We start from the raw sequence: 18821 nt of genomic DNA, 5'->3' as shown, positions 1-18821 counted from the left end.
GCTCTAAGCATAATCATAACAACCTCGAGAGGTAGCTACCGTTATGCCCATTATATAGATAAACAGAAGCCAAAGCATTTTACATTTTATGGAGAACGGAAGAGACGTTAAATTAATCTTACTCAAGGTCAACCTACTAGTAATGCTAGCAGAGCCAGGATTTGAACTTAGGCAGGCTAGGGGAATCTGTATTCCTAACTACTATACAATGCTGCCTCAGACCTTCATTTCAACTACGGAAGCTTATGTAGATCTAGAAGTATATGGAAGATATTTTTGTGAAAACTAAGTGAGGTCATTATATAAAAATTTTTTATGGGTAGCACAGAAAACAAGTCATCCAATTAAAAATGGGCAGAAGACATGAAAGGATACAGATGGCCAACAGACATGAAAAGATGTTCAACATCACTCCATCAGGGAGATACAAATCAAAATTACAATGGGATATCACCTCACATCCGTCAGAATGGCTAAAATCAACAACACAAGAAACAACAAGTGTTGGAGAGGATGTGGAGAAATAAATAGGAACCCTAGTGCACTGCTGGTGGGAATGCAAACTGGTGCAAATACTGTGGAAAACAGTATGGAGGTTTCTCAAAAAGTTAAAAATGGAGCTACTCTACAATTCAGTAATTGCACTACTGGGTATTTACTCAAAAAATACAAAACACTAATTCAAAGAGATACATGCACCCCTATGTTTATAGCAGCATTATTTACAATAGCCAAATTATGGAAGCAGCCCAGATGTCCACTGATAAATGAATGGATAAAGATGTGGGGATGGGTGTGTGTATACACATACATACATAAATATATATATACACACGCGCGCGCGCACACAAATATATACACACACAATGGAAAATTATTCAGCCATAAAAAAGAATGAAATCCTGCCATTTGCAACAACATGGTTGGAGCTAGAGACTAGAATGCTAAGTGGAATAAGCCAGAGAAAGACAAATACCATATGATATATGATTTCACTCATATGTGGAATTTAAGAAACAAAATGAGGAAAGGAATAAAAAGACAAACCAAGAAACACTCTTTAACTATAGAGAATAAACTGATGATTTCCAGAAGCGAGGTGGGTGGGGGGATAGGTAAATAGGTGATGGGGATTAAAGAGTACACTTCTCATGATGAACAGGGAGTAAATATACAGAATTACTGAATCACTGTATTGTACACCTGAAACTAGTAATACTGTATGTTAACCATACTGGATTTAAAAAGTTTTTAATGGGTAGCCTTCTTATCAAATAGCCTAGTAACTTTAAAAAATTTGAATAAGCATTTTTTTTATTATGTCACCGTACAGTACTTCATTAGTTTTTGATGTAGTGTTCATGCTGCGTGAATAAGCATTCTTAATAGCAAAGATAATGAATTATAATCACAGCTGCAGAGGATTTTTTAACATCCTATTAAAGAATACTTTGTCTATCCAGAGCATTTCGATTAAATTAGATGAAATAAATGAACTTTGCCCCAGAAGTAACATTTCATACATTTTCTATTGTGGTCTTGTAAATAAGCATATATACCACTGTGCTGGCTATTACTGCTTTATGAGCCACTCAGATGGAGGCACACAGAGGTGTTATTTCCATTTTCCACAAAATGAATGGGCAGAAATAACTGGTCTAAAGTCACAGTAGCACACTGCAACTGCAGCATTGCTAATCAGGATCTAATAAGTCTTGCTGTAAAGAAAATTGATGCTTCAAAGGAAGAACCCCAGCAGTCGCCCCACCACTTCTATCTATAACTGATTTTATTTTCAGTACACTTAAAGGGGGGATGGCACTGGCATTTCATCAGTGACCCAGGAAAAGCCAGTTAATAAACATTAGTAGCTGTTACCAAGTCTTATCTCTTTTTTCCTAGTGGGATGCTGACGCACAGGCATTTAACACAACCGTGAAGCAGCTGCTGTCACGCCTGCCAAAGCAGAGATACCTCAAATTAGTCTGTGATGAAATTTATAACATCAAAGTGGAAAAAAAGTAAGTTACTGCTAAAGTAGTGCAGGTTTCAATATGGGTTAAAATTCAAGGGGTTTAAAGTGACACATTTTATTGTCTTGTTGAGGTTTGATGGCTGATAAACCATTATGTCAGAACTGCACTTGGTATCAGTAAATCTTGTTCAGGACTATGAATCACAGTCACAATTTGTCAATAACAAAACACAGCATTGCCAGGAGTAGCTGTCCCACTTAAAATTTCCATCACCCAGCTGACTCCTAGCAGTGTCTGCATGAAAGGGAACTGCTGTGACTGCTTTGCTGCAGGTCCTCGTCAGAATGCTGGTCATTCATGTTGCCATCTGCTTCAAAGGCGACAAGAAAACCTGTGAGGTGAACGGGGTTCCCCTTATGTAGGGCCTTACATACAGACCCCGTGCCAGTCAAAGCTTCTGTAACATGTCATTTTTTTCAGTCACTAGCCTTCCATCTTTTTTTAAACTAAACTCTTACAGTTAAGTGTTCTAAAAATAACTTGTTTTTAACTCCGTTCACCACCCAGTATGCTGATCTTACCTTCCCTCTTTCGCAGGGTGTCTGTGCTATTCCTGTACAGCTACAGAGATGACTACTACCGGATCTTATTTTAATCCTAAAGAATGGTCGTTCTCTTGTTCTAAGACAGGAGCTTATACTACGAAATGCTGTACAGTTATTGTAATTTTAACTTTACATTGTAAGAAGCTGTCCTACAAAGTTGAGCTTTGTAAGTTTTTCATGTATAATATATAAATTATCTTTTTGAACATAATAAATGCTTTCATATATTTGCTGCTTTTAAGTTGCAAATCTCTTAACTCTGAAGGTTTTGTGGAGCTAGAACACAAGAAAATAGCCATGTTTTTCCCTTAATTCTAATGACTAAGGAAATGCCCAAACCACCCCCAACAAATCAACCCAAAAAGGTCCACATCAAGACACAAAGTAGTAATGAAGAGAATTTTAAAGCAAGAGAAAACAGTTACATACCCTTGTAAAGCTATCAGCTAATTTTTCAGCAGAAACTTTGAGCAGAAGGGAGTGCCGTGATAAATTCAAAGTGCTTAAAGAAAAAAGCCTGCAGCCAAGAATACTCTCTCTCTTCTATTCTGAATGATAGCCTTGCTGGATAAAGAGTTTCTCAAAAGTTAAAGGAATTCATGACCACTGAATCAGCCCTACAAGAAGTGTTAAAGAGGACTCAGTGGACAGGAAAAATCGTAACAGGCACAAGAAAAGTAGGAAGCACCAAAGCAATTAAGTGTATCTGTAAAAATTAGTCAAGGGAGAAACAGCAAAAAAGGATGTAAAGTATGACAACATATACCTAGAACTGTGGTAGGGAGAGGAGTAAAGAATGGGTTCAAACTTAAGTGAACGTCAACTTAATATAGATTGCTATATACTTAAGAGGTTAGATACTAACCTAATGGTAACCACAAATCAAAAACCAGTAATAGATACGCAAAAAACAGAGAAAAGAATATCACTAAGGAAAGCCTGCAAAACCATGAGAGAAGAGAGCAAGAGAGGAAAGAAACGAAGAACTACAAAAACAACCATAAAATAAGTAACAAAACCATACACAAAAATAAATTCAAAATGGTTGAAAGACCTAAATGTAAGACAGGAAACCATCAAAATACTAGAGGACATACCACGGAGCAAAGTCTTTGACCTCAGCCATAGCAACTTCTTACTAGACACATCTCCAGAGGCACGGGAAACAAAAGCAAAAATGAACTATTGGGACCTCATCAGGATAAAAAGCTTCTGTCTAATGAAGGAAACAAGCAACAAAACTAAAAGGCAACCAACGGACTGGGAGAAGATATTTGCATATGACATACTGGAGAAAGGGCTAGTATCCAGAATCTATAAAGAACTCATCAAAATTAACACCCCAAAAATAATCCAGTTAAGAAATGTACAGAAGACATGAACAGACATTTCTCCAAAGACACACAAAGGACTAACAGACACATGAAAAAATGTTCAACATCACTCATCATCAGGGAAATACAAATCAAAACCACAGTGTGATACTACCTCACGCAAGTCAAAATGGCTAAAATTAACAACTCAGGAAACACATGTTGGCAAGGATGCAGAAAAAGAACCCTTCTGCACTGTTGGTGGGAATGCAAACTGGTGTAGCCACTCTGGAAAACAGTATGGAGGTTCCTCAAATAGTTAAAAATAGGGGCACCTGGGTGGCTCAGTCGTTAAACGTCTGCCTTCAGCTCAGGTCGTGATCCCAGGGTCCTGGGATCGAGCCCTGCATCAGGCTCCCTGCTCAGCGGGAAGCCTGCTTCTCCCTCTCCCACTGCCCCTGCTTGTGTTCTCTCTCTGTCAAATAAATAAATCTTTAAAAAAAAAAATAGTTAAAAATAGAACTACACTTCGACCCAGCAATTGCACTACTAGGTATTTATCCAAAGGGTTCAAAAACGCTGATTTGAAGGGGCACACGCACCCCAATGTTTATAGCAGCACTATCAACCATAGCCAAATTATGGAAAGAACCCAAATTTCCATCAACTTTTGAATAAAGAAGATATGGTATATATACACAACAGGGTATTAGTCATCAAAAAGAATGAAATCTTGCCATTTGCAACACTGGATGGAACTAGAGTGTAGGATGCTAAGTCAAGTCAGAGAAAGACAAATACATGATTTCACTCATATGTGGAATTTAAGAAACCAAACACATGAACATAGGGGAAGGGAAGGAAAAATAAAAACAGGAGGCAAACCATAAGTGACTTTTTTAAAGAAGATTTTTTTTATTTGAGAGAGAGACCGTGAGCACAAGTAGGGGGAAGGGCAGAAGGAGAGGGAGAAGCCAACTCCCTGCTAAACAGGGAGGCTGACGTGGGGCTGAATCCCCAGACTCCAGGATCATGACCTGAGCCAAAGGCAGACACTTAACCGACTGAGCCACCCAGGTGCCCCAAACCATAAGTAACTTTTTTTTTTTTTCTAAGCTTTTATTTATTTGACATAGAGACAGCGAGAGAGGGAACACAAGCAGGGGGAGTGGGAGAGGGAGAAGCAGGCTTCCCGCTGAGCAGGGAGCGTGATGTGGGGCTCGATCCCAGGACCCTGGGATCATGACCTGAGCCGAAGGCAGACGCTTAATGACTGAGCCACCCAGGTGCCCCAACTAACTCGAATTTAAATAAAAATAAGTAACAAAATGGCAGTAAGTATGTAACTATCAATAATTACTTTGCAAATGGATTAATCAAAAGACAAAGGGTGATAGATGGATAAAAAAGCAAGACCCATCAACATGCTGCCTACAAGACACTCATTTCAGTCCCAAAGACACCTGCAGGTTGAAAGTGAAGGGATGGAAAAGCACTTATGCAAATGGAAGTGAAAACAAAGGGGGAGGGAGGTTTGCAATCCTTACATGGGACAAAATAGACTTTAAAACAAAGAATATTAGGGCACCTGGGTCACACCTGGGTTATTAAGTGTCTGACTCTTGGTTTTGGCTCAGGTCGTGATCTCAGGGTCATTAGATGGAGCCCCGTGCTGGGCTCTGTGCTCAGCACATAGTCTTCTTGGGATTCTCGCTCCCTCCCTCTCTGCCTCTGTCCCTCCCCACAACCCCGCAGTCTCTCTCTCTCTCTCAAATAAAATCGTGGGGCACCTGGGTGGCTCAGTTGGTTAGGCGTCTTCTTTCAGCTCAGGTCATGATCCCAGGGTCCTGGGATTGAGCCCCGCGTCGGGCTCCCTGCTCAGTGTGGGGAGCCTACTTCTCCCTCTCCCTCTGCTGCTCCTTGCGCTTGTGCTCTCTCTGTCAAATAAATAAATAAAATCTTAAAAAAAAAAGTCTTAAAAAAAAAGACTTTAACGAGATTAAGAGGGGCACTACATACTAATAAAGGGACAATCCAACAAGAGGATGTAACAAAACTATGCACCCAACATGGAAGCACCCAAATACATAAAGCAGGTAATAACAAAGGAAGTAATCAAGAGTAATACAGTAACAGTAGGGGACTTTAACACCCCACTTATATTAACAGATCATCCAAACAGAAAATCAAGGAAACTGGTTTTGAATGATACACTGGACAAGATGGAGCTAACATACATTCAGACCATTCCATCCTAAAACACCAAAATACACATTCTGCTCAAGTGCACATGGAACACTCTCCAGAAGCGATCACGTATTAGGCCACAAAACAAGCCTCAACAAATAAGTTATACCATGCATCTTTTCCAATCTCAATGCTGTGTTACTAGAACTCAACAAGATAAAATCTTCCTGGAAAGAGGGGCGCCTGGGTGGCTCAGTGGGTTAAGCATCTGCCTTTGGCTCAGATCATGATACCAGGGTCCTGGGATCGAGCCCCGCATCGGGCTCCCTGCTGAGCAGGGAGCCTGCTTCTCCCTCTGCCTGCTGCTCCCCCTGCTTGTGCTCTCTCTCTTTCTTTTTTTTTTTTTTTTTTTTTTTTTTTTTTTTTTTTTAAAGAAAAAATAATATTTATTTGCAATATAAACAAAGTCCCGTTGCTGGTTCGGGATATATATATGTGTGTGGTATATATATGTAGGGTCACAAATTTTCCTTCATAAGATCATAAAGCAAAACTGGCCACCCTCTTGGCATACTCTCATTTACACAAATCTGATGCATCTTTCCGGGTTTTTCTTTTTAAAAGTAAAAAAGAGAAAGAACCATGTACGGCATGGAAGCTTTTTGTCAATTTCTCGACTGTGGCAAGATTTTAATCCGCTGCCTTTAAGTATCCCTGAAAACCGCCCCGTGAGGTAAGACGCGGTGGGGCAGAGTTTCCGTAGCCTCGCTCGCATGCCAAGTGCGGACTCGCTCAGGGACCCCGGCCTGACCACTCACCTCTCCCTGGGCCCCTGTGCAGTCGTGACACCTGGTGGTACTGAGGCTGGAGAAGGAACAAAACTGGAGGAGGATAACGGAATCCGTGGCTTTGTTCTGTGGATCCTGGGAGGGGGGTGGACAGAGCCCCACGCCCCTTTCTCTTGTCCATCCTCGCCCCTTCCGCCCCTGCCCTGGGATTGAGACGGGTGCGAGTTTCCTGGTAGTAAAAGGCGTGGGCAAGATGAGCGCAGGGCCAGCTTCCACGGGACACGGGGGCTCGGGGTGGCAGCTGGACCGAAGCAACAGCCAGGGTGAGGGACAGAAACTAGGAGGCGGGGCTGGGCCTCCACCACCTAGGCTTCCCCCATCCGCTGGGCCTCCACTCTCAGTCACAAACAAACGGCGGGGAGAGAGAGAAAGAGACAGACAGAAGTAGTGGGTACTATAGAGAGGGCCCGGGCTCAGACCCTCCTACGGGCTGAACCCAGAGGGCTAATGCTACTGCTTGACAGTCCCCTGCAGCCCCACCTCCAGCCGGCCTGCCGCAGGGCCTCCCATCTCCTGCCTCCGGGAGTCTGCAGGGGCTGCCGGAGGGCTGAGAATGCAAAGGCCACCCGTCAGCCCACCCATCATGACTTGCAGAGGTCATCACGGGCGAGTGCAGTGCCATGGGGGCTGGGCCAAGAGACGTGGGCACGACTGGGGGGTCTGATGCCAAGGGAGCAGCAAGCCACCCCTTCGAGAAGGGCCTGCTGCTGCAGAAACGGGAGGCTTCACACATGTGCAAAACGCATTTGGTCAAGATCAACACGGGGTTTGTCTTTTCCATTAAAAACAAAAACCAAAAAACCAATAATTGCTTTTTGAAATAGGAAGAAAAACAAAACTGAGAACACTTCTCTTTCTCTCTCACAGGATCAAGGAAGGGATGAAATACTGGTTTATACAATCCACTGTTGCATGTAGCCTGATAATAACACTTTTCATTAAAAAAGAAAAATCAAGAAGAGCTTGAACACTTGCCGTGCTCCAGCGAGCTTGGATTCACCTGCCAAAAGTAAAAAGTAAACTCAGGTCCGTGGATGTGTCTTTAAAAAACAGCCAAACTGGCTGGCCCATCTGCCGATGGAGTGTCCTGGGACAAGGATGAGGCCCTGCTGGCCTCCCGAGGCCATGTGTCCCAGAGCTCAGGGCCTCTCCAGAAAGTCCTGCAGAGGGAGGCCTTGCTGTGGGGTCCGCCCGCCCCAGGGCGGTGAGGGCAGCGAGGGCAGCTCGGCCGCCTGCCCACCCGGGGCCTCCGGGCACCGGCCATGTCCGAGGCTGTCTGGGTTCCGGCTGGACGTAGCAGGAGCGGGCCGCCCACCTGGCCCGAGGGGGTTGGGGGGGGGTGGTCGGGAGGGGCCGGCCCCCGCCACCTGTGCCCCAGCCTCACGTGGACTCAAGGGTGTTGAGTGGGAACAGGTTGTGGTTGGTGGGCGTGGAGAAGTAGAGCTGCTCGCTGGGGGTGTGGTTGTCACACGGGCTGCTCAGCCCCAGCGTCCGCTCGAAATCCAGCAGCTGCCCCATAAAGTTGAAGTTGGGCGAGATGTTGGACTTTTTCCTCTTGACGAAGTCGTAGGCGTCGTTGAGCGACAGGTTCATCTTCTGCATCAGGTAGGCCACGGTGACCGTCACCGAGCGGCTGATCCCTGCCAGGCAGTGCACCAGGACACCACACTTCTTGGAGCGGGCCTCGTCAATGAAGCTGATGGCCTCGGGGAAGAACTGGGAGAGGTTCTGGCTCCAGTGGTCAGAGATGGGGATCTGCTTGTAGGTGAACTCGCCGCCGTGCTCGAAGGCGTTGGGCAGGTTAGGCGTGACATTGAGGATATACTTGATGCCATACTTGCCGAGCACGTCCAGGTTCGTGGAGTCCTTGGCGCAGCCGAGGTAGAGGTAGGGCAGGATCTGGACGGGGAAGGCCGGTTGGCTGGATGGCACGGGGCTGCCGTCCGACTCAGTAGCACTGCTGGGCAGCTCCCGGTCTGACTCCCCATCTGAGCAGTCGGAGCTGATCCGTAGGCCCCCCAGGCCCAGCACTGAGGTGGGTGGTGAGCCACTTGGTGAGGACGAGCTGTCCACATTGGTCTCGCAATGCTCTGAGTACTCTGTCTGGAACTTGTTGAAACCACCTTGGAGGTAGTAGGCCTGGCAGCCGTCGTCGCGTAGCTTTTGCAGGAGCAGGCCAAGCACCGAGGCGGGAGCGCCGGGCTCGGGCTGCCACTCGGCCGTGGCCTCGTCGTAGAGCAGCACGGTGGCCGCCTTGCAGCGCGTGGCGAAGCGCTCCTTGTCGGCGTGGTTGGGGATGATGGAGCGGATGGGCAGGTTGCCCTTGCGCAGGCGGCGCAGCATGAGGCCCGGGATGGCCAGGTTGATGGCCGTCTCGATGTGCGACGACTCGAAGAGCTCGTGCGGCCGGCAGTCGAGCAGCAGCAGGGACGCGCCGCCGCGCGCCTCCAGCTCCTCCTGCAGCCACTCGGCGCTCTTGCAGGGCATGGCCCCCGCACCCGTCGCCGCTCCCGCGCCGGTGCTAGCGCCGGACCCGGACCCCGCACCGGGCTCCGACCCCGCCCCGGTGTCCCCAGCAGCCGACGCCCCCGAGGCCGACATGTGCGCCCGCGCTGGGGGGCCGCGGAGCTGGTTTTTCATGGGGAGCGCGGGCGGCCCGGGGCAGGGGCCGGGCAGCCCTGCCCTGGGACGGCGCCCCGGCCGCGCGGGCCCCAGCCGCGTCTCCGGGCGCCCGCCTCCCGCCGAGCTGCGCGCCCGCCGTCCCGGCCTCCCGGCCTCCGTCCCGCCCGGCCCTCCCGCTCTCTCTCTTTCTGCCAAATAAATAAGATCTTTAAAAAAAAGAAAAAAAATCTGGAAAGAGCACAAATACATGGAAGCTAACTAACATGCTACCCAACAGTGAATGGGTCAACCACAAAATCAAAAAGGAAACAAAAAAATACATGGAAACAAATGAAAGTGAAAATACAATGGTCCAAAGTCTTCAGGGTGTGGCAAAAGCAATTGTAAGTGGGAAGTTTACAGCAATACAGGTCTACATCAAAAAGCAAGAAAATTCTCAAATAACCTAAGCTTACACCTAAAGGAGCTAGAAAGAATAAACAAAACCCCAAACCAAGAAGGAAATAATAAAGATTAGAGCAGAAATAAACGAAAAAAAAAACTAAAACAACAGAAAAGATCAATGAAATCAGGAGCTTGTTCTTTGAAAAGATAACAAAATTGATAAACATTTAGCCAAACTCATTAAAAAAAAAAAGGATTCCAAAATCAGAAATGGAAGAGGAGAAATAACCTCGTAGAAATACAAAGGTTTATAAGACAATACTATGAAAATTAAATGCCAACCAATTAAGACAACCTAGAAGAAATGGATACATTTTTAGAAACATATAACCTCCCAAACTAAATCAGGAAGAAATAGAAAATTTGAACAGACCACTTACCAGCAATGAAATTAAATCAGTAATCAAAAAAGTCAACATGGGGCACATTGGTGGTTCAGTTAGTTAAGCATCTGACTCCTAATCTCAGCTCAGGTCTCGATCACTGGGTCATGAGTTCAAGCCCCCGCTGGGCTCCATGCTAGGCTTGGAGCAACTTAAACGAAACAAACAAAACACCACAAAAAAAGAGAACTACAGGCCAATATCTCTAATGAACATAGATGTAAATATCCTCAACAAAATATTAGCAAACTGAATCAACAATAATGATTTAAAAAAAATCATTCACCACGATTAAGTGGGATTTATTCCTGGGATGCAAAAGTGGTTCAGTATGCACATATGAACCACTGTGATACATCACATCAACAGGAGAATGGATAAAAAACATATGATCATTTCAATAAATGCAGAAAAAGCATTTGACAAAGTAAAACATCCATTCATGATAAAAATCCTCAACAGACAGGCTTAGAGGGAACATACTTCAACATAATAAAGGCCATATATGAAAAACCCACACCTAACATCATACTCAATGGTGAAAACATGAGAGCTTTTCCTATAAGACTAGGAAAAAGACATGGAGGGGCGCCTGGGTGGCTCAGTTGGTTAAGCGACTGCCTTTGGCTCAGGTCATGATCCTGGAGTCCCAGGATCGAGTCCCGCATCGGGCTCCCTGCTCAGCAGGGAGTCTGCTTCTCCCTCTGACCCTCCCCACTCTCATGCTCTATCTCATTCTCTCTCAAATAAATAAATAAAATCTTTAAAAAAAAAAAAAAAAAAGACATGGATGTCCGTTCTCACCACTTTTATTCAACTTAGTACTGGAAGTCCCAGTTACAGCAATCAGACAAAAAAAGAAATAAAAGGCATCCAAATTTGTAAGAAAGTAAAACTTTTTTTTTTTTTTAAGTTTATTAGAGAGCAGCACATGAGCGTTGGGGGGAGGTGGGGAGAAGCTGGCTCCCCGCTGAGCAGGGAACCTAATGCGGGGCTGGGCTCAATTCTAAGACACCGGAATCATGACCTGAGCTGAAGGCAGACACTTAAGCAACTGAGCCACCCAAGCGCCCCAAGAAAGTAAAACTTTATTCACTACTTGCAGATGTCATGATACTACTATATATAGAAAACCCTAAAGACTCCACCAAAAAACTACTAGAACTGATTAATGAATTCAGTAAGGTCGCAGGATACAAAATCAATATACAGAAATCCATTGCACTTCTATACACTAACAATGAATTAGCAGAAAGAGAAACTAAGAAAACAATCCCATTTACAACTGCACCAAAAATAACAAAATACCTAGGAATAAACTTAACCAAGGAGAAGAAAGACCTATACTCTGAAAACTATAAAACACTAATGAAAGAAATTGAAGATGACACGAACAAATGGAAAGATATTCCATGCTTATGGATTGGAAGAACAAATACTGTTAAGATGCCCACACTACCCAAAGCAATCTACAGATTTAATGCCATCTCTATTAAAATACCAACAGTATTTTCTTTTTTTTTTTTTAAGATTTTATTTATTTATTTGAGAGAGAGAGAGAGAGAGCGAAAGCAGGAACACAAGGAGGGGGAATGGGAGAGGGAGAAGCAGGCTTCCTGCCGAGCAGGGAGCCCGATGTGGGACTCGATCCCAGGACCCTAGGATCATGACCTGAGCTGAAGGCAGACACTTAACGACTGAGCCACCCAGGCGACCCCAAACAGTATTTTTCATAGAACTAGAACAGTCCTAAAATTTGTATGGAACCATAAAAGAAACCAAAATAGCCAAAGCAATTGTGAGAAAGAACAAAAAAACCCGGGACATACCATAATCTCAGATTTTAAGATACACTTACAAGGCTGTAGTAATCAAAACAGTATAGTACGGACAGTATAGACATACAGATCAATGGAAGAGAATAGAGAGCCCAGAAATAAACCCATGATTGTATAGTCAATTAATCTTTGACAAAGGAGGCATGATAATGTAATGGGAAAGTCTCTTCAACAAATGGTGTTGAGAAAAGTAGACCACTTTCTTATACCATACACAAAAATAAACTCAAAATGGATTAAGGACCTTAATTGTGAGACCTGAAACCACAAAAGTCCTAGATGAGAGCACAACTAGTAATTTCTCTGACATTTTCCATAGCAACATTTTTCTAGATATGTCTCCTGAGGCAAGGGAAATAAAAGCAAAAATAAAGTATTGGGACTACATCAAAATACAGAGCTTCTGCACAGCAAAGGTAACAGTCAACAAAACTAAAAGACAACCTAAAGAATGGGAGAAGATATTTGTAAATGACATATCAGATAAAGGGTTAGTATCCAAAATATATAAAGAGCTTACATAACACCAAAAAACCCCATATAATCCAATTAAAAATGGACATAAAATATGAACAGACATTTCTCCAAAGATGACATGCAGATGGCCAAAAGACAAATTAAAAATGCTCAACATCACTCATCAGGGAAATGCACATTAAAACCACAATGAGATATATATCACCTCCAACCTGTCAGAATGACTAAAATCAAAAACACAAGAAATAAGTGTTGGCAATGATGTGGAGAAAAAGGAACCCTCATGCACTGCTGGTGGGAATGCAAACTGGTGCAGCTACTGTGGAAAACAGTATGGAGTTTCCTCAAAAAATTAAAAAAGAACTACCATATGATCCAGTAATTGCACTACTGGGAATTTACCCAACGAACACAAAAACACTAATTTAAGAAGGTACATGCACCCCTAGGTTTATTGAAGCATTATTTACAACAGCCAAATTATGGAAGCAGCCCAAGTATCCATCAGTAGGTGAGTGGATAAAGAAGTAGTGTAACTATACACAGTGGAATATTACTCAGCCATAAAAAAGAAAGAAATCCTACCATTTGCAACAACATGGACAGAGCTAGAGAGTATAATGCTAAGTGAAATAAGTCAGAGAAAGACATATACCATGTTCTCATACGCATATGTGGAATTTAAGAAACAAACCAAAACAAAACAAAAACAAAGAAAAACCAAAAAACAGACTCTTAACTATAGGGAACAAACTGATGGTTATCAGAGGGGAGGTTGGTGGGGAGATGGGTGAAACAGTTGAAGGGGATTAAAAATTCACTTATCCTGATGAGTACTGACAGCATTGCTGAATCACTATGTTGTACACCTAAACTTACTGTAACACTGTATGTTAACTACACTGGAATTTACAAAAAATTTTCATTTGGATGCAGGTATTAAGAAATCTAGTAGAGATTACCCAATAACCCATCTTGCGACCTGCGCTCTTGAAAAAAGTAAAATATTCTTCCCCGCAACCCCCAAAAAGAAAATGTCCCAACCAAAGGGCTTAAAGAAATACAGTATCATATTTAACTTGGAATCATTATTCCTGCTGATTCTGTAATGTGCTTATCCTTAAGGTGATTAAGCAAAGTCTCATTTGGCTATGAGAACGCATTCAAATTTGCGAAAGGAACAAGGATGTTAAATTATACAGCCAGTTGGGAAGAATACAACTTTTTATAAAACTGTCATTATTTTTTTTTTAAGATTTTATTTGAGGGGTGCCTGGGTGGCTCAGTTGGTTAAGCATCTGCCTTCATCTCAGGTCATGACCCCAGAGTCCTGGGATTGAGCCCCATGTCAGGCTCCCTTCTCAGAGGGGAGCCTGTTTCTCCCTCTCCCTGCTCGTGCTCTCACAATCTGTGTCTCTCTCTGTCAAATAAATAAATAAAATCTTAAAAAAAAAAAAGATTTTATTTGAGAGAGATAGAGTGCATGAGTGGGGGAGAGGGCTACAGGGAGAGGGAGAGGCAGAGAAAATCAAGCAGACTCTGCACTAAGCTTGGAGCCCAACATGGGGCTCAATCTCACGACCCTAAGATCACAACCTGAGCCGAAACCAAAAGTATGACACTTAACCGACTGAGCCATCCTTGTGCCCCAAACTGTCAGGTTTTAATACCAATAACCCAGAACATAGGGGTAAAGCCTATTCATAATCATAACACTCCAGAATTAGTAATTATTGCCAGAAACTATTAATAGGGGGTGGGAAAAGTAATAAATAAGAGATAGTCAGTGCAGATAAATACAGGTTTAATGATCCATTTTTCATCACACAGATGGCTACAGAGACTTTATGATCCCAGGATATACAACAATACAACACAGACCAATCAGCCAATTCTAAAATAAACTTGGCTTCTTACAACTATCCTGTAAACACTGCAGCCCTTCTTCCATCCAAAATGACCCTCATCTCACATGAAAAGTTTCTATAGGGGAACCAGAAACCTAGCTTTGTGGCCAAAAGTAATAACCAAAGGAAAAATAGTAATTCGGTAGTTAGTTGGTGAAAGAAGGATATCTGGTGCCCTTCACTGTGCTGCTTTGCTCTTCTTACTCTTGCTCTTTTTGTCCCTCTTCTTCAGCCCATCCATGTTAGCTCTCAATAGGTTTGAGTAAGCCTAAAAGACACACAGCACGAACTTAGTGGGAAGAGTTGCAAATCGGTGGAGCAGCTGCCCCCATTTCCACAATGAATTTAGAGTAGTCAATATTAGAAAGCCTATCTACCTGATAAAGCATGTAATACCGTGGGATATTTGTATCCTATGCAAAATGGTGTAAAAGGAAAACACACTCTCACATTACAGCAGCTTCCGACATTTTTTAACCAAAAAGGGAAAACTATAGGCAACTTCTTGTTTAACTATACTATAGATAGAACAAATCTGAAGCTGAATGCAAAATCTACCTTAAAAAACTAAAAAGGAAGACAATACCAGTGTTGAAAGTAAAAAATCAAACCCTGGCAGCTTTTACTCAAAGTACTGGCAAAACATAAGAAATATCATTCTTGACACAGTGTTCAATTTTGTGCTCACTCTTGCCCTGAGAAAGGGCATACAGGGAACACCAGAAACTCACCATCTGAAACTTGTTCACTTCTTTGGAGCTCACCTGGAAAAGGGAAAGAAAAAAAAGGTGCACCTCTATTACCCATATAGGAATCCTCTGTCTCACCACAGGCAATAACTCAAAAGCCTCATTAAAACAACATCATAATTTTTTTTTTTTTAAAGGTTTTATTTATTTATTTGACAGAGAGATGGAGAGAGAGCACAAGTAGGCAGAGAGGCAGGCAGAGGGAGAGGGAGAAGCAGGCTCTCCGCTGAGCAGGGAGCCCGATGTGGGGCTCGATCCCAGGACCCCGGGATCATGACCTGAGCCGAAGGCAGCCACTTCATCAACTGAGCCACTCAGGCACCCCAACAACATCATAATCTTTAAAATACATCTTTCCAACTTCAGGGGTCATAATACACTAACAGCTATTCTTCTCCTCCACTTTACTTTGCCTGAGAAAGAAGCAAAGCAGCTCTGCACTTTTTTCCTCATAAGAATTGTACCAAGAAGGGAAAGAGGCAGAAGGGGGCTCCTAAAGAAGTTAAGTTTCTCACCTCTGAAATTTCTTACACACATGGCACTGACTTTCTCCCTGGATTCCAGAGAGGTCAGAGAACTTCATTTTAATCTTTTGTGCAAGATATATTTAAACTACTCCCTCCTCATCTTATTTTAAACCTACCTTCCATTAATTCAGGCCTATTTAAGCAAAATGCAAGCTACCACAAGAGAAATTCTACTTCTGAAGATTCCCAAGGTTTTCATATCTCATGATACCCAAGTTCATTTTTTAAAACCACATAAGTTTGGGGTGCCTGGGTGGCTCAGTCCGTTAAGTGTCTGCTTCGGCTCAGGTCACGATCCCAGGGTCCTGGGATTGGGACCCACGTCAGGCTCCCTGCTCAGCGGAGAGCCTGCTTCTCCCTGCTGCTCTGCCTACTTGTGCTTTCTATCTCTCTGCCAAATAAATAAATAAAATCTTTAAAAAAAATAAATAAAATACAACCACATTAAGTTTGCTTTACTATAAAAGTCCTCTCAAGATAACTGGTAAAGGGAGACTTATCAACTAATTATGGTCTACATTCTCATGAATGTCCTATCCTGATGTGACTGAAGAGCAGTCTGGTTCTGCTCCAGCAAAGTAAAGAAGCATTCATTCAGAATCCAGAAAGTCTATTGCTTTGCCACATTCAACCTCCACCTTGAAAGGGAACACTAGGGCTGCTGACTAAATTCATACTCTCTGTTTGTTAGTAGCAAGCCTAATATACAGCTACATGCTTGCTATGTCAACCACAAACTCAAGCAAATTATCAGCTTACAAGTAAAATCATCTGGTACCAAGAAACTGTTCACTGAAGGCCCAACCCAGTAAGGGAATTAAGAATCAAATATTTATGCCAACTGCTCCTTACAATGCCACTATGTGTAAGGATTAATATGCTAATTTTATTTCCACAAAAACTTCAGTAGAACCAACGAGTATTTTGCTTCTTCACTTAATTTTGCTCTTGAATTTCCTACTACTAGGGTAATAAAAGGTGGCCCTGATCCTGAAACAGCTGGGGAGCTACACCCTTACTAGCCTTACAAAAACCTGGTTCAGATATGCCCATCCTCAGTTAAGTTCAAGTCTTCCCTCTCCAAAATTGTACTATCAGGAATCCAACTCACCACAGTGCTGATCTTCTTCTTCCCATCAGTAGCTCTTAACAGACACTTGTTGTCTGAGGGCTCAAAGCCCTCTATAGAACCTTTCCTTGGAATGGGTTTAGTTCGACCATCATCTGCATGAAAAACACATCCTGGTGAACAGAGCCACAAACGTTAACAGGTAGACAAGACGTTAATAAGTAGGGAGGGGATATGAAGACGATACCCAATTCATCTCCACTGCTCTAGATCTGTTAACTACATCAAATTTGGCCAAACCTTGGGAAACTACTTGCTATTTCCACAACGGGAACATAGTAATTGCAAAGCAGATTAAATATCACTAATGGTGGCGGGGGTTTGGGATCCTTGACCCGCCCCCCCTCCCCCAAAGAAGCCCTCTCTGATTGGTGCACACTGTAACCAGAACCAGCTTGGGTAGCTAAATGCTGGGGTGTCGCACGCGCCACATTCCCTAATGCTCAGGTCCCCCAGCCCTGAATGTTCCCAGTACGGGGGGAGGAAGATGGGGGAAGGCGGGGATGCGCGGCAGACAGACTCCGCCCTCGGTTCCCGACACTGGGCACCCCGGGACACTGGGCACCCCGGCCGGGGCGTTGCTCGGCCTCCCAAATTCCTTCTGGCCTTGCCGCGTCTACAGCTGCTTACACTTCTTCAGTGTGATGAACACGCTGCCCGACAACCGGCACTTCTGGAAGAGTCTGGTCAGCTCCGTCAGGAACTGGAACACAAGCCGGGCCCCGTTAAGCAGTCCCAAATCCTCGCCCCGTCAAGTCCCAGTCCCTCCCGCAGTAGAAGGCAGAGGCCCCCAGCTAAGCCCCAAACTATATCCGTCCCTCAGCCGACCCTCCGGCTTTACCTGCTCGCTCTCCAGCAGCACCATTCCGGCACCGCTAGCTCCCCTGCGTCAGCATAAGGCCCAAGCAATTAGAGCCGGAAGCTTTCGCCCAGAATGGGCGGGACTTCCGCTATTAGATTTCAACTCTCTTCCACCAATCCCCGCCTCCGTTCTCTCCTCTCCCTCCGCCAGCGCCAGCGCCCGCGCTCTGCGCCGCCCGCCCGCGTAGACTGACCAGCTGTAGGGCCTTCGGGCGGCCAGGGATTTCAGCAGCTTAGGAGTTCTCTCGCTCGCGTCAGTGTGAGGGAGCGAGGGAGCGCGAAAGAGGGCTTTGATGGAGACCTGTAGTATACCTATAGTATATTCAGCTGTATGTTGGGCAAATTACCTAACAGCTCAGTGCTTCCGTTTCCTGAGCCTGTGATAAAAACGGTATCCAATTCAGAGTGTGGTTGTGAAGAGTAAATTAATTTAGCACCTGGAATGGTGCCTGGCACACAGAAAGTGCTCCATAAGCATTAACTGCCTTTGTTATTGTTGTTTCCATTATCACTGTCATCATTATAGTAAGTTCCCATGGCGGTCCTCTGAACGCTCCTTCTATCTACCCTGACCAGGCTAGTGCCCTAAATAAAGGCTGAGCCCAGCTCTCGCAAGAGGGACTGGAGTCCAGTCTTGGTTTCACCTCTGGATTCAGGCAGGAGACCTGAATTCCAGGCCCTGCTCTGCCAGTAGCCGACTTGAACCCCAGGCCCTCTGTGAAGTCAAGCATTTAATCATGCAAGGGGTTTTTACTGAGGGCCTCTTCGCCTGAGCCAGACACTGTTGCCGGGGTTGAGGATACAGCAGGATAAGCAAAGTTCCTGGTTTCCTGGGTTAACTTGGGTTAAAGGAATAGGCAGGAAATAAGTAAGAATAGCTTCAGATAATGATGAGCCCTGTGAAGACAACAGGGTGATACAAATGAGAGAGAGGTTGGGGTCAGGAAAATCTCTT

General features: G+C 44.2%; 3 protein-coding genes across 6 annotated transcripts in view; 1 reads left to right on the top strand and 2 right to left on the bottom strand.

Moving 5' to 3' along the window:
• The window catches only part of EIF2AK4 (eukaryotic translation initiation factor 2 alpha kinase 4), a 106276-nt gene extending 103468 nt beyond the window's left edge, over nt 1-2808 (top strand). For all 3 annotated transcript variants that reach the window (XM_036110685.2, XM_036110689.2, XM_078053388.1), the window contains 2 exons: nt 1903-2021; nt 2574-2808. In XM_036110685.2, coding sequence (XP_035966578.1) covers nt 1903-2021; nt 2574-2631 — 177 coding nt within the window. In that variant the 3' untranslated portion in view covers nt 2632-2808. The remainder of the gene's footprint in view (nt 1-1902; nt 2022-2573) is intronic.
• The window catches only part of SRP14 (signal recognition particle 14), a 49552-nt gene extending 31569 nt beyond the window's left edge, over nt 1-17983 (bottom strand). Inside the window, exons 1-5 of one of the 2 annotated variants that reach the window (XM_036110701.2) lie at nt 17847-17983; nt 17636-17708; nt 16988-17100; nt 15332-15364; nt 14481-14868 (exon numbers count right to left, since the gene is read on the bottom strand). In XM_036110701.2, the coding sequence (XP_035966594.1) occupies nt 14779-14868; nt 15332-15364; nt 16988-17100; nt 17636-17708; nt 17847-17870 (333 nt within the window). In that variant the 5' untranslated portion in view covers nt 17871-17983 and the 3' untranslated portion in view covers nt 14481-14778. Of the gene's footprint in view, nt 1-14480; nt 14869-15331; nt 15365-16987; nt 17101-17635; nt 17709-17846 lie in introns of those variants that run through there. The other variant, XM_036110700.2, reaches the window with a different exon arrangement.
• Nucleotides 4786-9737, bottom strand: LOC144378829 (dual specificity protein phosphatase 7). Its single transcript, XM_078053392.1, has one exon. The coding sequence runs from the start codon at nt 9567-9569 to the stop codon at nt 8310-8312; it is 1260 nt and encodes a 419-aa protein (XP_077909518.1). The 5' UTR covers nt 9570-9737; the 3' UTR covers nt 4786-8309.
• Nucleotides 17984-18821: the final 838 nt, after the last annotated feature.

The sequence above is a fragment of the Halichoerus grypus genome, chromosome 8 (genome assembly GCF_964656455.1).
Source record: "Halichoerus grypus chromosome 8, mHalGry1.hap1.1, whole genome shotgun sequence".
NCBI lineage: Eukaryota > Metazoa > Chordata > Mammalia > Carnivora > Phocidae > Halichoerus > Halichoerus grypus.
Note: the sequence above shows the minus strand (reverse complement) of the source record. Positions and strands in the feature narration are given on the sequence as shown.

Excerpts from the sequence above, each read along its gene's own strand:
- LOC144378829 (XM_078053392.1), bottom strand. The coding sequence starts at position 9,569 with ATGAAAAACCAGCTCCGCGGCCCCCCAGCGCGGGCGCACATGTCGGCC.